Here is a 15,002-nt window from a genome sequence, read left to right on the forward strand (position 1 = left end):
CTCTGTGCACAGTGTGGCAGTATTGGGCTGTGATCCGCTGTGTGATCTCCCTGGGCTCTGTGCACAGTGTGGCAGTATTGGGCTGTGATCCGCTGTGTAATCTCCCTGGGCTCTGTGCACAGTGTGGCAGTATTGGGCTGTGATCCGCTGTGTAATCTCCCTGGGCTCTGTGCACAGTGTGGCAGTATTGGGCTGTGATCCGCTGTGTAATCTCCCTGGGCTCTGTGCACAGTGTGGCAGTATTGGGCTGTGATCCGCTGTGTAATCTCCCTGGGCTCTGTACACAGTGGCAGTATTGGGAGGTGATTGCTGTGTAATCTCCCTGGGTTCTGTACACAGTGTAGCAGTATTGGGAGGTGATCGGCTGTGTAATCTCCCTGGGCTCTGTGCACAGTGTAGCAGTATTGGGCTGTGATCCGCTGTGTAATCTCCCTGGGCTCTGTACACAGTGTGGCAGTATTGGACTGTGATCCGCTGTGTAATCTCCCTGGGCTCTGTACACAGTGTGACAGTATTGGGTGGTGATCCGCTGTGTAATCTCCCTGGGCTCTGTACACTGTGTGACAGTATTGGGTGGTGATCGGCTGTGTAATCTCCCTGGGCTCTGTACACAGTGTGACAGTATTGGGTGGTGATCCGCTGTGTAATCTCCCTGGGCTCTGTACACTGTGTGACAGTATTGGGTGGTGATCGGCTGTGTAATCTCCCTGGGCTCTGTACACTGTGTGACAGTATTGGGTGGTGATCCGCTGTGTAATCTCCCTGGGCTCTGTACACTGTGTGACAGTATTGGGTGGTGATTGCTGTGTAATCTCCCTGGGCTCTGTGCACAGTGTAGCAGTATTGGGTGGTGATCGGCTGTGTAATCTCCCTGGGCTCTGTACACTGTGTGACAGTATTGGGTGGTGATCGGCTGTGTAATCTCCCTGGGCTCTGTGCACAGTGTAGCAGTATTGGGAGGTGATTGCTGTGTAATCTCCCTGGCCTCTGTGCGCAGTGTGGCAGTATTGGGTGGTGATCGGCTGTGTAATCTCCCTGGGCTCTGTGCACAGTGTAGCAGTATTGGGAGGTGATTGCTGTGTAATCTCCCTGGCGTCTGTGCACAGTGTGGCAGTATTGGGTGGTGATCGGCTGTATAATCTCCCTGGGCTCTGTGCAGTGTGTGGCAGTATTGGCAAAGTCAGGTCGAAACAGGGAATCTCATTTTTAGTTGAAATTGCATCGTTTGCACAACATTGAAACGCAAGATCATTTTTACTTTGAATAGTGGGACTGATAACAAATAGACATATCAACAGATAATCAACAGATTTTCTTATGTTTTTTTCGTCATCACTTCCAAATATTCATGGTTTATTTTACTGCTGAATAACCCGAATTTGGCACTCTTTTGTCATATTCTGTTTTATTTAGCAAGGAGTATGGAGAGGGCAACCAAAATAATTTGAATATCATGAGAAAATAGTAGCCAAAAAGGCATTTTGCAGCCAAAGAGAATAAAAAAGTTACTAAGTTTAAGTTAGAAGCTAGTGTTTTTTTTTCCCCAGTGAGCGAGAAAGCAACAGTGCTGTACACTGACATTGAAGAAAGATGTTCCCAAAAAAACTAGTGGTTTCTGTGATATTGTTTTCTTTATGTCGGTTTGAATGTGGTGCCAGGCGTCTGGCAACAGTTTTTGGCAAGCAGAGTATGCAACAACAAGTCACTTTTACACGTATGCTCACAGATAACAGGTCAGGCAGTTCAAGGCACTGAATCCCTTCACATTTATTATTATTAGTATTTCCATTGTGAAATCAATGTTTTTGTTACAGTAGGATACAACTTAAAAATAACATCTTTTCTAAACATATGGAATCTCTCAGAGTGGAGTATGACTGCGCCAAGTTGTGGGATTGTGTTCAATAACAGTTGTAATTGGTGAGTGACAAAACCAGCCTCTTCAATGAGCGTCAGCAGTAGCACAGTTCAAGGTGGCGATGAAATCTGAAGTACATTGTTTGCTGTAGGCTCTTTATACACAGTTCTTGCATACATTAAAATTTTAGCCCTGAGTAATATCCAACAGGTCTCAGTTGTCCCCATGTTCCTGGGTCAGCAGGTCCTTCTCATGGACAAATAGAACATAGAACATTACAGCGCAGTACAGGCCCTTCGGCTCTCAATGTTGCGTTGTCCTGTCATACTAATCTGAAGCCCATCCCACCTACACTATTCCATGTACGTCCATATGCCTGTCCAATGACGACTTAAATGCACTTAAACTTGGCGAATCTACTACCTTTGCAGGCAAAGCATTCCATTCCCTTACTACTCTCTGAGTAAAGAAACTACCTCTGACATCTGTCTTATACCCTCACTTTAAAGTTGTGTCCCCTCGTGTTTGCCGTCCCCATACTTGGAAAAAGGCTCTCCCTGTCCACCCTATCTAACCCTCTGATTATCTTGTATATCTCTATTAAGTCACCTCTCAACCTTCTTCTCTGTAACGAGAACAGCCTCAAGGCCCTCAGCCTTTCCTCGTAAGACATTCCTTCCATACCAGGCAACATCCTAGTAAATCTCCTCTGCACCCTTTCCAAAGCTTCCACATCCTCCTTATAATGTGGTGACCAGAACTGTACACAGTACTCCAAGTGTGGCCGTACCAGAGCTTTGTACAGCTGCAGCATAACCTCCTGGTTCCAGAACTCAATCCCTCTATTAATAAAGGCCAAATCACTGTATGCCTTCTTAACAACCCTGTCAATCTGGGTGGCAACTTTCATGGATCTGTGTACATGGACACCGAGATCTCTCTGCTCATCTGCATTCCCAAGAATCTTCCCATTAGCCCAGTACTTTGCATTCCGATTACTCCATTCAAAGTGTATCACCTCACACTTGTCCACATTAAACTCCATTTGCCACCTCTCAGCCCAGCTCTGCATCCTATCTATGTCTCTCTGTGACCTACTACATCCTTCGTCACTATCCACAACTCCACCGACCTTCGTGTTATCTGCAAATTTACTAACCCACCCTTCTAAGCCCTCATCCAGGTAATTTATAAAAATGACGAACAGCAGTGGACCCAACACCGACCCTTGCGGTACGCCACTAGTAACTGGCCACCAAGATGAACATGTTCCATCAACTAAATCTCTGTTTTCTTTCAGCTAGCCAATTACTGATCCAAACAGCTATGTCTCCCACAATCCCATTCCTCCGCATTTTGTATAATAGCCTACCATGGAGAACCTTATCGAATGCCTTGCTGAAATCCATATACACCACATCAATCGGTTTACTCTCATCTACCCGTTTGGTCACTTTGTCAAAAAACTCAATAAGATTCGTTAGGCACGACCTCCCTTCACAAACCGTGCTGACTGTCCCTGATCAGATTATTCTTTACTAGATGGTTATAAATCCTATCACTTATAACCTTTTCCAACACTTTACCAACAAGTGAAGTGAGACTTACTGGTCTGTAATTACCAGGGTTGTCTCTACTACCCTTTTTGAACAAGGGAACCACATTTGCTATCCTCCAGTCCTCAGGCACTATTCCTGTAGACAATGATGATTTGAAGATCAATGCCAAAGGCTCGGCAATCTCTTCCTTTGCTTCCCAGAGGATCCTAGGATAGATTCCATCCGGCCCAGGGGACTTGTCTATTTTCACACTCTGCAGTATTTCTAATACCACTTCCTTGTGAACTTCAATCTCTTCTAGTCTAGATGCAAGTATCTCTGTATCTTCCTTGCCAACATTTTCATTTTCTATAGTGAACACTGTCGAAAAATATTTATTTAGTGCTTCCCCTATCTCCTCGGACTCCACACACAACTTCCCACTATTATCCTTGATTGGCCCTAATTTAACTCTTGTCATTCTTTTATTCTTGACATACCTATGGAAAACCTTAGGGTTAATCCTGATCCTATCTGCCAACAACTTCTTATGGCCCCTCCTGGCTCTTCTGAGCTCTCTTTTTAGGTCTTTCCTGACTTCCTTGTAACCCTCAAGTGCCCTAACTGAGTTTTCACATTTTGTCCTAACATAAGCCTCCTTCTTCTTCTTGACCAGGGATTCCACTTCCTTAGTAAACCACGGCTCACGCGTTCTATATCTTCCTCCCTGCCTGACAGGTACATACTTATCGAGGACACACAGGAGCTTTTCCTTGAATAAGCTCCACATTTTTAATGTGCTCATCCCCTGCAGTTTCCTTCCCCATTCTACACTTCCTAAATCTTTCCTAATTGCATTGTAATTTCCCTTCCCCCAGCTGTAACTCCCGCTCGGTGGAGTACACCTATCCCTTTCCAGTACTAAAGTAAACTTGACAGAATTGTGATTGCTGTCTCCAAAGTGCTCACCTACTTCCAAATCAAACTCTGGCCAGGCTCGTTACCCAGTATTAAATCTAAAGTGGCTTCGCCCCTTGTAGGCCTGTCTACATACTGTGTCAGGAAGCCCTCCTGCACACACTGGACAAAAACTGACCCATCTATAGTACTCATAATGTAGTGATTCCAGTCAATATTTGGATAGTTGAAGTCCCCCATCTCAACTACCCTGCCTCTCTCACTCCTATCGAGAATCATCTTTGCTATCCTTTCCTCTACATCTCTGAGACTATTCGGAGGCCTATAGAAAACTCCCAGCACGGTGACTTCTCCTTTCCTGTTTCTAACCTCAGCCCGTACTACCTCAGTTAACGAGTCCCCAAACATCTTGATCTTTATGTCATTATTGTTGACAGGAGTAGTTCCAGAAGACTGGAGGTTGGAAATGTTGCTCCCTTGTTTAAGAAGGGGAGTTGGGACAACCCTGGTAATTATAGGCCAGTGAGCCTTACTCTGGTTATGGGTAAGATTTGGAAAAGGTTATGCGAGATAGGGTTTATAATCATCCGGAAAGGAACAATTTGATTAGAGATAGTCAACACGGTTTTGTGAAGGGTAGCTGATGACTAACTAACCTTTATTGAGTTCTTCAAGAAGGTGACCAAACAGCTGGATGAAGGTAAAGTGGTTGATGTGGTGTACAGAGGAACCTCGATTATCTGAATGAGATGGGCGGGCGCTATTTCATTCAGATAACTTATTTTTCGGTTAATTGATTCAGTGCCTCTCCTTTGGGGCTTGAAGTTTTCTGTTAAGTCCTCTCCCAGTTCAGGAGACTAGACAGCAGGAAACCGCGCGCGAGCCCCAACCCCATCCAACACCACTCCCCAACCCCGTCCTTACTTCTGTAAGTAATCTAACATAGAGAACACAGGTTTAAGGTGAAGGGGAAAGATTTTAAAAAATGAATCGAAGGGGCACCTTTCTCATGCAGAGCATGGTGCCTGTGTGGAATGAGCTACCAGAGGAAGTGGTGGAGGCTGGTACAATTGGGGTGGCACGGTGGCACAGTGGTTAGCACTGCTGCCTCACAGAGACCCGGGTTCAATTCCCGCCTCAGGCGACTGTCTGTGTGGAGTTTGCACATTCTCCCCGTGTCTGCATGGGTTTCCTCCGGGTGCTCCGGTTTCCTCCCACAGTCCAAAGATGTGCAGGTTAGGTGAATTGGCCATTCTAAATTGCACCTAGTGTTAGGTGAAGGGGTAAATGTAGGGGAATGGGTCTGGGTGGGTTGCTCTTTGGAGGGTCAGTGTGGACTTGTTGGGCCGAAGGGCCTATTTCCACACTGTAAGTAATCTAAGCTAATACCGAGCCCCCACCCTCCAACACTGTCCAACATTGCCCCCCACGTCCGTCCAGTCTCACCTCCATCACCTGCCCACCCCTCAACCCCCTCCAGCACCGCTCCTTCGTCCCACCCCATCCGTAACCCGGCCACCCTGGCCTCCCCACTCCTGTCAGCCCCCATGAGCCCCCCATTCCCCCCTGCCGCCCCTCCAGGGCAGCTGTACTGGACACCAACAGTAAGCCTTTGTGGGGTGAGTCTCCAAATAGTGCGACCGCGTGTGCACACAACTTGTTACTGCAACGTTTTGTCAGGTTCCACTTTTGCTCTGTACTGGACAATGTTGGAAAGATTATCTGGGGAAGGGGGGGATTCAGATACACCCCTGTGTAGAACTTCAGGAAAATTGTGTGGAGAGAGAGAGGGCGGGCGGTCAGTCATTTGGAGACGGTGCCTGGGCTCCCATTGATGTCTGGGACTGTTCTCGGCAACATTTCAGTAAGCTGAGTTCATTTTAATCATTATGAACAAAAGACACAATCGGTTTTGGAGACACGTCTTTGATGTAATGTTTCTATTGGGACCTTGAGATCTTCTTTGGATAATCCGAAATTTTGATAATTGTTATTAGGATAATTGAGGTTCCTCTGTATATGGATTTTAGTAAGGCGTTTGATAAGGTTCCACACGATAGGCTATTGCACAAAATAAGGAGTTTCGGGATTATAGGTGATTTAGCGGTTTGGATCAGAATTTGTCTAGTTGAAAGAAAACAGAGGGTGGAGGTTGATGGAAAATGTTAATCCTGGAGCTCAGTTACCAGTGGTGTGCCCAAGGATCTGTTTTGAAGCCACTGTTGTTTGTCATTTTTATAAATGATCTGGAAATGTGCATAGAAGGAAGAATTAGTAAATTTCCAGATGTCACTAAGGTTGGCAGAGTTGTGGATAGCTCTGAAGGATGTTGTGGGTTACAGAGGGACATAGATAAGATGCAGAGCTGGACTGAGAAGTGGCAAATGGAGTTTAATGTTGAAAAGTGTGAGGTAGTTCGCTTCGAAAGAAGTAACAGGAATGCAGAGTGCTGGGTCAATGGTAAAATTCTTGGCAGTGTAGATGAACCGAGAGATCTCTGTGTCCAGGTGCATAAACCCCTGAAAGTTGCCACCCAGATTGATAGGATTGTTAGGAAGGCATATGGTGTGTTGGCGATTATTGGTAAGGGGATTGAGTTTCGGAGCCACGAGGTTATGCTTCAGCTGTACAAGACACTGGTGAGGCCACATCTGGAGTATTGCATACAGTTCTGGTTACTGCATTATAGGAAGGATGTGGAAGCTTTGGCAAGGGTTCAGAGGAGATTTAGATGAGATTCCCTACATATATTTATTAGGATATTGCCTGGTATGGAAGGAAGATCTAGTGAGGAAAGGCTGAGGGAACTGAGGCTGCTTTCGTTAGAGAGAAGAAGGTTGAGAGGTGACTTCATCAAGACGTATAAGATAATCAGAGGGTTAGATAGGGTGGACAGTGACAGCCTTTTTCCTCAGGTGGTGAAGGCTAATTGAGGGGTGATAGATTTAGGACAGATATCAGGGATAATTTCTTCACTCAGAGTAGTAGGGGCATGGAATGGCCTGCCTGCAACAGTAGTAGACTCGCTGACATTAAAGGCATTTAAATGGACATTAGACATACATACGAATAATAATGGAATAGTGTAGGTTAGATGGGCATCAGATTAATTTCACAATCTAATTTCACAGATCGGTGCAACATCAAGGGCAGAAGGGCCTGCCATTGTGCTGTAATGTTCTGTGTTCTATGCTCTAAATGAAAGTATACAGGATATTAAACTGATCTTCTGCAGCTTGGTCATGAGATTTCATTTACTATTGCCATTCATTCATCCAGTTTCATGGAAGTGCTGCTTTAACAGTAAGTTTCTTAAAGTGGGTAGCAGCCCTATTTAATATCTGTTTAAACATTACATTCAGATAATCGAGGAAACTATTGATGGGATATGCAATCTATTCAGGTCCCAAGAGATGGTTATTCAGGTATTATTGCTGTTAAAAACTGTACTCCGAATTCCATCAACGCCTCAAACTGTGCGACTGCTGATGCTCAATAAAGTGCCTATTTTTGCCACTCACTGATTTCTGTCGAAACTATCCCACAACTTGGTGTAGTCAGCAGAATCAGTGGGGACATCCTTGAAACTGACTGGTCACTGACACTATGCTGAAGGTAATAATATTATAATCTTCCCATAGTTTCAAATGTTATGGAGACATGATATTAAGGGTGGCATTGTTCTGAGTATGTTACATAATCAGTACTTACTAAGGGGTAGTCTTTACTCAGTGACAGGTCCAAACAGAGTGGTGGGGGCATGGAATGCGCTGCCTGTGGGAGTGGCAGAGTCAGAATCATTGCTGACCTTTAAGCAGCAATTGGATAGGTACATGGATGGGTGCTTAAGCTAGGACAAATGTTCGGCACAACATCGTGGGCCGAAGCGCCTGTTCTGTGCTGTATTGTTCTATGTTCTACTGCTTGCAGCATTGGACCGATAAGAATTGAAAGGTGTAAGTAAGCAGTAATGAGTTGGAAGGGATGTTTTAACTTAGTTTATCTTGTAATAGTAAAATGTACTATAAAGACACAGTTTTATGAATGAATGAAAATGCAGTATAATAAACAGTGCACTTGTGAATGAGTTGGTAAAATGAATATAATATCTCACAAGGCTGAGGGAAGGCTTGATAGAAGTCTGTAAGATTATGAAATGTGTAGATACGGTTGATCGTCAGAATCTTTTTGCTGGAGTTGCGATGTCTGAAACTAGGGCCATGCATTCAAGGTGAGAGCGGGAAAGTACAAAGGGGATGTGAGGTGCAAGTTTTTTCTTACACCGAGAGTGGCAGGAGTCTGGAACATGTGCCGAGGTGGTTGTGGCGGCTGATACAATAGGGCATTTAAGAGACGTTTTGATGGGTACATGAATATGCAGGGAATGGACCAAGGGCATACAGAAGGGATTAATTTAATTTGCTGTCATGTTCAGCACAACAGAGAGCAGAAGGGCCTGTTCCTGTGCTGTACTGTTCTATGTTGTATGTTCGATTGCTGATGAAGGGCTTATTCCTGAAATGTAGATTCTCCTTCTTCTTGGATGCTGCCTGGCCTGCTGTGCTTTCCAGCAAACACTCTCGACTACATATCCAGCATCTGCAGTCCTCACTTTCTCCTACATATTAAGTGCCACCTGTGGTGTTTTCTTATTGAATGTTTTTATTGCTCAATTTATGACATAAATCAAAACAAAATCAGGTGATAGTTTAATTCCTTTCAGAAGAATCATATTTCAGTTTCATTCGGGCAGAAGAGTCAGGTATTCAGTTCAGGAGCAAAAACAGAAATTTGCTGTAAAAGCTCAGCAGGTCTGGCAGCATCTGTGATTAAACATCAGAGTTACCGTTTCGGGACCTGAAACATTCGGATCTGTGAAGAGAAATCTGAGGTGCCAGGCCTGCTCAGCCTTTGTAGCAATTTCTGTTTTTGTTTCTGATTTATAGCATCCTCAGTTCTTTTGGTTTTTCTTCTGCTCAGGAGAATATTTTGAGTCTAGCAGAAAAGCAGGTTAGCTTATGAAGTCTCCCAAGTTGTGAGAGTTTGCACAAATGGTTTCAAGTTATCAGAACTGAAAGGGAAAGCATGATAGAAACATTACAGCCCCAAAAGACTCTACTTATCATATTGTGTCTGCACGAGCTGAATAAACTAACCACCCATTCTATTCCTACTGAGCAGCACACTATCCATAGTCTTGCTTTGTTACAGTGCTTCACGTGCAGATCCACGTTCCTTTTCAGTCAGTTGACGGTTTCAACCACCAAGCTAGCAGTGAGTTCACCTTCTGAAAAATGTTTCTCCTCATGACTCCTCTAATCCTTCTACCAAGAATCTTAAATGTGTGCCACCTGGTAATTGACCTCTTCACGAGGTGTGAAAGCAACTTGCTGTCCGCTCTATCCAAGCTCATTATTTTGTAATAAAGTTGCCTGGCAGCCTCCTCCATTGTAAGGAAACAACCTCAGTCTACCCAATCTTTCCTCAGAACTGCAAGTTCCAAGGCCTGGCAACATAAGACACAAGATAAAGGAACGGAAATTGGGTAATTCAGCCAGCTGACTCTGTTCTGACATTTGATCATGACCATAAACTCCATTGAGTCTTCAACCACACCCCATATGCCAAGTCCTTCATCCCTGGAATGATACCAGTGAACCCCCTCTAGACCAGCTGCAAGGCCAGCATGTCCTTCCTTAGATAAGGGGCCCATTCTTGTAAATCCCTTCTGCACTCTTTGTAGAGCAGAACTGTATTTTAAAATCCAGCTGTGACATAAGCAGTATCTTGTATGATTCCAGAATGCACTTGCTCATTTTGCTTATTTAATATTTCACACTCCTACTAAATCAGAACGTCAATATCATCACTTACCTTAGTGAAATCAGAGGCAAAATATTCACTGAACCCTGCTGAGATCTTTTGCATTGTACAAATTGCATTGAGGTGACTAAGTGTTTGGATGAGGGGCAGTTGAAGCAGTTCATATGCATTTCAGTAAAGTCTTTGATAAAGTCCTGCAAGAAAAGTGATAAGTGCTCATGGGATCCAGGTAATTTGGCAAGTTGGATCCAAAATTGGCTTAGTGACAGGAAGCAGAGGGTGGTGGTAGAAGGCTATTTCAGAATCTGGGGCATTGGGTCTAGTTGCATACCATGAAGGTCAGTGCTGCATTCCTTATTGTTAATGATATTCAAAAATGATATGGATGAGAATGTTAGTGGGAGATGCTAAGTAAGTTGGGAGATGGCAAAAATATTGGCAGAGGTGTTGACAGTGAGGAGGAAGGTTTCAGAAGGGTATAAATGGCTTGGGAGAAAGTGAGGACTGTCAATGCTAGATTGGTCAGGTAAGTGGATTGGTCAGATAGGAAGATCAATAACAGATGGAATTTAACCCTGATAAATGTTAAGTGATGCACTTTTGATAAAGGCACAAGATAAGCAAATACTCAATGAATGGAAAAACCTCACAATCTTTCAAAAAGTACTTCAATGAGCATTTGGAATGTCTCCTTTCATGCGTGCTAATTATTTTCTCCAGTTTATTTCTCATTTTACTACTGTATAATTTCTTCAGTAAAATGCTCTATTTTAAATATGTTACTTTTCACTTGTTTTCTGGTACATTGGGAGCCAGATGTTCTTGAGGTGTGAAATACTCTAAGGATTAAATAAAAGCTTCGATAAATTTAATCCTTTAAATTAAAAAAAAATAAAGTGAATGCTTCCAAGGATTGTTTTTTCATTTCATTAAACTGTAGAAAGTTAAATGCAAACCTGATCATAGACTTCATGAATACATAAACATTTCAGATTTTTGTATATGATATTGAAAATAGTATAAATTGGTCCATTGCGACTGAAAGATATTGCCAGTGATATATATTTAGCAATTCATTTTTAAGTGTGTTGTATAAAGAAGGGAGTTAATTTGTTAGTTTTCATATACAGTATTTTACTTTCCACTTGCTGTTGATTGTTTCATGTTGCCTGTTTTACTTTTACAATGTCTCTCTTATTGGAGGTGAATAGGAATTATGTTGATTTAGAAGCATAATTTGAAATTTAACCAATAAAAGCTATTTATAATCTTACATTAGCATTTCCTTGTTGCACTAATAAGAATCTAAGATAAGTTGAAGATTAAAAATTCTTATCACTAGTTATTATTTGTATAGCCAATGTTTTGAAACAAAAGAAAAATTTAACAACCAAAGAAAGGAAACAACATTTATTCACACTTAGCTAAGTTCATTTTTGGAATTTATGGAAATTATTTTAAATTGTTCAATTTCTGATGTTTCATAATGGAAACAAAATTGTTTTATTTGTAGGAAAGCATACAGAGACACTACTCTCTGAATTTTATTTCTTCAATCTTCTTCAATGAAAGTGGCTTTGCTACTTATGGAATCAACCAGTTCTCCGATATCCCACCTCAAGTATTTAGAGGTAATGTCTTGCAACATTTCTTGGCATGCATATTGATACTTAACGCCTACAATTCTTGGGTGCAATGTACTAAATTTTGAATAATTACCATTAAATATGTTTGTTATGCATTTTGAATTTAAAATTGTTTCAAAATTCTGTTAACCAATGCTGGAACATCATTGGATATATTTCTCAGAGTACATTGTGTGTTGTGATCGGTACATTGTTCAATGCACAGATTGTAGTGAAGTAGTGAGTTATGCTGGAGACTTATGTATACATGTAGATGAACATGTAGTTCCTAAAACATATTGGAATGATATAACAATGTAACAAGGTTGTAAAAAAAGATTAAAAATTTTAAAAATCAGTTCTTGTAATGTGGAGGTGCTGGTGTTGGACTGGGGTGTACAAAGTTAAAAATCACACAACACCGGGTTATAGTCTAATAAGTGTATTTGGAAGCACTAACTTTCGGAGCACTGCTCCTTTATCAGGTGGTTGTGGAGTATAAGATCTTAAGACACAGAATTTATAGCAAAAGTTTACAGTGTGATGTAACTGAAATGATATATTGAAAAAGACCTGGATTGTTTGTTAAGTCTCTCATCTTTTAGAATGACTATGTCGGTTTCAGTTCTTTCATATGTAAATCACAGAACTTCTTTTTAAAAGTTACATTCTCGAGTGAACTTTAACAATAGGTGCCATGTCATCTCAGATAATGCATCTCGGATAGTGCCCTGTGTGAGGCTGTCTGTGCTCCAACGTTCAGATTGATTCTAATCTAAAAAAGGGATTTACAGAATCTTACATGGATATAAGCAGTTTTTGATCAAAGTAAAATGCAATTCTGCAAGTACAAGTTCACCTCACAACCTTGTGTGTGTGTTCGTGTGTGTGTGTGGGGAAGGGGGTGGGGAGGTGATATGAGTGTCTATGAGACAGTATGTGTGTGATTGTAAAGGGGTATAAGTTTGTGAGAAGGTGTGTGAATGTGTATGTGTAAGTATATGAGAAAGAGCTTATATATGAGAGAGAGTCTGCGTGAGTGTATGGGTCTGTAGGAGTGTGTGTGTGTGTGGTGTGTATAGTGCAGCAGGGTGACTTGCAGGGTGACATGAACCCAAGGTACCAGCTGAGGCCATCCCCATGGGTACTGAAATAGGCTCTCAGCCTCTGCTCGGACACTTTGCATTGTTGCCTGTCCTGAAGTCAGCCTTGGTGGATGGTCACCTGAAGGTCCGATGTCAAATATCCCGGACCGCTAAAATGTTCTCCAACTTAGAGGGAACCCTCCTGTCTGTTGATTGTTGTGCGGTGCTCATTCACCCGTTGCCGTAGCCTCTGCTCGATCTCACCAATGTGCCATGCTTCAGGGCATCCTTACTTGCAGCGTATGATATCTATATCAATGTTTGCTGAGTTTGTTTTTATTCATTCATGGGATGAGGATTAGATTAGATTAGATTACTTACAGTGTGGAAACAGGCCCTTCGGCCCAACAAGTCCACACCGCCCCGCCGAAGCGCAACCCACCCATACCCCTACATCTACCCTTTACCTAACACTACGGGCAATTTAGCATGGCCAATTCACCTGACCTGCACATCTTTGGACTGTGGGAGGAAACCGGAGCACCTGGAGGAAACCCACGCAGACACGGGGAGAATGTGCAAACTCCACACAGTCAGTCGCCTGAGGCGGGAATTGAACCCAGGTCTCTGGTGCTGTGAGGCAGCAGTGCTAACCACTGGATGTCGCAGGCTAGGCCAGCATCCCTAATTGCCCAGAGGGCAGTTAAGAATCAACCACACTGCTGTGTCACATATAGGCCAGAACAAGTAAGGGTGGCAGTTTCCTTCCCTGAAGGACATTGGTGAACCAAGTGGGTTTGGACAACCATGAAAGATTTCCTCTTTGGTTTTGACTTTGGTACAGTTGATGAACTGAGGAAATCTAACACCTCTACACTTAATTCTTCCCAAGTCATGAACCTAGATTCTCCTTGAATCATGGCAAGTGTCCAAAATGAAACTGGATCCTGAAGTCCCATCACTATTTCCAGCAGAGCCTATTTTCACTCGTAGCAGAAAGGGAGGAGAATATATTAACAGTGGGGGAAACGCAAAGTCAGTAAGGCATTTTAACTCATTGCTGCATACAGACTCCAATTTCACTGGAGCATGGGTCATGCAGATTCTGAGAACAGATAAAAATGGTGTAAACATTGCGTTAGGTCTATAGATCTGTTGAGTGATTTAGTTTTCCAGCCTTTTAAATTTTGGAAAAGAAAATTCTCTTCTCGTCTGATATGAAATTGCAGTATCAGTATCTTTTTGTTGACTCAACTTTAATTTGTGTGAGAGTATTGGATGCCTGTTTCCACAATCTGTCATTACCACAAAGTGGTCATTCACAGTTTGGTTGACAGCTCCAAGAAATTATTTGAGGATTAGCTATTTTTGTGACATTGTGAATACAAATATTTAAGTGATTATGTAGCTAAGGCGATTCAATTGCAGTGAATCACCTTCAGTGAATGAGTGCCATCTTTATATCATGAAGTCTGTTATTGAAATTCAAAACTTAATTTCATCTGACCATGTTTCTCGAGCTCTACCTATGGTGAATACTGAGAGAGTTAGCAAGGAAAGTTTGATTATAAAAAGTGAAGGGTGGTGGCAGCTTGGCATGAGTTGATGTTAAGTTTGTGAAGAGGTTAGATTAGGCCATGTTAATGAGTGGAGTTCATGTGTTGTCACTAAATTGGTATAGGAGATATTGGGTTGCGTTGATCGTGGGTGCAGGGGCATGGATTGACATGGTGCATATGAGAGACAATTAGGGTGAGTAGAGGGGCATAGGGATTGGGTGGAAAGGTGAGTGAGAGGCTGTGAGGGGTGAGCCTGAGAGAACCTAATCTTTAACAACTCAACTTCAGCACTATGCTGTTCCTGTGACTGTCACCAATTTCTGTCCAGGAATGGCAGGCCTCAATCTTTCTCACACCAACACACCCCTAGCCCCAACCCTGAAATGAGAATCCTCCCATTCAGGGGACTTCTTCCCAAGATGTGTTCCACAAACTAGGATATTTCCTTGTGTCTGAAACGAATATCAAGCATAGTCTAGTTTGATTGCAGTGAGTAGGTGAATGTATACTGTATGAAGATGGAGTGTCGGATGACTGAATTATGTCTTGTTTTTAAGCACTCTTTTTTTTTTGCTCGAGTGAGGACACAATGAATC

General features: G+C 42.7%; 1 protein-coding gene across 3 annotated transcripts in view; it reads left to right on the forward strand.

The window, feature by feature from the left end:
* The window catches only part of ctso (cathepsin O), a 71,685-nt gene that overhangs the window by 466 nt on the left and 56,217 nt on the right, over positions 1-15,002 (forward strand). For all 3 annotated transcript variants that reach the window (XM_072584278.1, XM_072584276.1, XM_072584277.1), the window contains exon 2: positions 11,651-11,768. In XM_072584278.1, the coding sequence (XP_072440379.1) occupies positions 11,651-11,768 (118 nt within the window). The remainder of the gene's footprint in view (positions 1-11,650; positions 11,769-15,002) is intronic.

Source organism: Chiloscyllium punctatum, chromosome 14 (genome assembly GCF_047496795.1).
Source record: "Chiloscyllium punctatum isolate Juve2018m chromosome 14, sChiPun1.3, whole genome shotgun sequence".
NCBI lineage: Eukaryota > Metazoa > Chordata > Chondrichthyes > Orectolobiformes > Hemiscylliidae > Chiloscyllium > Chiloscyllium punctatum.